The following is a 2,365-nucleotide window of genomic DNA, read 5'->3' on the forward strand; positions in this document are numbered from 1 at the left end:
GCAATCATGGGGTACAATGTGCTGGTTTTATATACAATTTGAAATATTTTCATCAAACTGGTTAACATAGCCTTTACAGCATTTTCTTAGTTATTTATATTTTCATTTTGTTAACTGTTTCAAACCTTTATGAACAGAAATGTTACAGGGCAATATTTGATAAATGGCTGTTAAGTACTTTTAAAAATAAAATGTACTTTAAAAGTATAGTCACTGATTAAAGACATTTTCAGAAAATCAGGTAGTACTAATCACTTTGAGGTATTTAAAGCTATTTTGAAGGTATGTGTATGTACATATGCATGTATAATTAAAAATTTCACAGTTTGAAAGTTAAAAGGTCACTTAAAAATTACATATAATCCTCTTTGTATCCTCCCAACTTAGGATACCCAAAGGACAATAACAAATGTCTCTGATGAAGTCTCCAGTGAGGAAGGTCCTGAAACAGGATACTCACTACGCCGTCGTGTAGACAGGGCTTCTGAAAGCATTCTTCGGAGCAGAAAGTCACACCATTATAAGAAACATTACCCAAATGAGGTATACACTTTGGCTTTCAACATATACATACATAGCTACTTGATGTGTTACTAATTTACAGCCTTTTTTAGCAACTGAAATTGTTGTTGAATTAAATATTTCCCATTACTGTCAATATCTGTTACTGTTACTCGATCTGGATTTATAGAGTAGCAGTTTTAGGTTTATGTATTACACATATTGGTAAATAATCACATATTTGAACTCATTTTGTGCATTATTTTTGAAGACTCACACATCATTTGTTGTTTGCTTTTGAATAAGACCATTCTAGAGAGACAATCTACAAACTCCTATTTTTGTCTTTTTTATACCTCTAAAGGCTTTTATACCTTCTTGATTATAGCAAAGTTAGATTATTCTAATAACCTACTTCATGTTACTCTCACTGGTTATTAAGTCCTCACACTATAAAATTCGATTATTTTTTCTTCTTTGTTTTTTTTTTTTTTCTGACTTATGCTTTATCTTTTTTTCTTTATGATTTTGGTTTAAACTTGTGAAAAAAACCAGTGTTACACAGTGCAGGAATATGAATGCCTTCAGAGTATTGAAATTAGCAGAGTTACTTCTTTGCACGTTCTTCTCTGTGGCTGTGTCTCTAGTTCATTTTTCTTGTGTCTGTTGTTGTGCTTTTTTTCTCAGTAGCTACCATTAGACACGAATGCGGGAGTGTCTGTCTCCTCATTCCCTTTCCACCCACATCATTTGATGTGCTGTCTTCTATTCCTAAACCAGATAGCTAAGCTTTGTAAAATCACAGTCTTACTCTGTGTACAGTTAGGAATCAGTTGGTGCTGGAAGGGAGTTAGAAGGCTGTTTGAACCCTCTCCTACAAAATGAAGTATTTGGCTTTAGAAGTACTTTTCTCACTCCTCATGATCTTTACTTTTCTTGGTTTGCAACTATATTTTGAAAGTCTTGAAACATAGAACATTATTTTCCTAATCTTAACTTTTAAATAAATATGTTGCTTTAAATCTTCTGGATTTCAAGCTAAGTAAGGCTGATAATTGATAAGCATTGATTGTTTTAAATATTTTTTAATATATAAAAGATTACATTAAAAAATCTGGTCATCATATTCTTCATCTATAAAATGAAGAATTTAGAGAGAGAGATATTTAAAAGCTTCATTCAGTTCTGAAAAATTTTGACTCTTAAGTCAAACCATCTTTTAAAGGATATTTTTTAAAAAGCAAAATAAAGTCTCTTTTGAGTAAATAAAATTGAGACAGAAGACTTACGGTGCTGTCTCATATTTGTATTTACAGTATTGCTATGCTTCTTTCAAATTACTGATGATATTTTTTTCTTTAAGAGTGAGGCACAAAAATGGTTTGGCCCCACTCAGACACAATGAACAAACATCTCTAGCACCTACCTCATGCCATTTATCACTTGACACACACACTGGGCTTCTTGAAGAAATAGCTGATTCCAGATTCCCAACTGTTGCAGGAAGAACACAGAATGATCTAGGAACCTCTTTATATGATAGAGAGCAAGGAAGTTACTAAAGAAGGACTCAGGAGCCAAAGATGGAACAGTTTGAACTTTAATTTCTCTTTATAAAAGATTTCCAACTAATAAAAAGAAATGAGAAAATGTCCTTTGGGAAATCATTTTGTGCATGAGTAGAACTGGTGGGCTTCTCTGTAATATATGGCAGGAACAGGGCCATTCGTTGTGAGCCAGTTGACACTGAGATCTGTGGATAAACTCTTGAGGGGCCTCTAGTTTTTTAGGAAGAATCATTCAGCTTTCTGGTGGGATGGGATGGTAGATAATAAAACAGGCTTCCATGATGTTTGGCACCAAA

The 2,365-nt window shown here is 33.1% G+C and overlaps 1 protein-coding gene across 2 annotated transcripts in view; it reads left to right on the forward strand.

Moving 5' to 3' along the window:
* The window catches only part of PHTF2 (putative homeodomain transcription factor 2), an 80,340-nt gene that overhangs the window by 50,303 nt on the left and 27,672 nt on the right, over nucleotides 1-2,365 (forward strand). For both annotated transcript variants that reach the window (XM_023519359.1, XM_023519365.1), the window contains one exon: nucleotides 388-543. In XM_023519359.1, coding sequence (XP_023375127.1) covers nucleotides 388-543 — 156 coding nt within the window. The remainder of the gene's footprint in view (nucleotides 1-387; nucleotides 544-2,365) is intronic.

This window comes from Otolemur garnettii, unplaced genomic scaffold (genome assembly GCF_000181295.1).
Source record: "Otolemur garnettii isolate 467f Iridium unplaced genomic scaffold, OtoGar3 scaffold00005, whole genome shotgun sequence".
Lineage (NCBI taxonomy): Eukaryota > Metazoa > Chordata > Mammalia > Primates > Galagidae > Otolemur > Otolemur garnettii.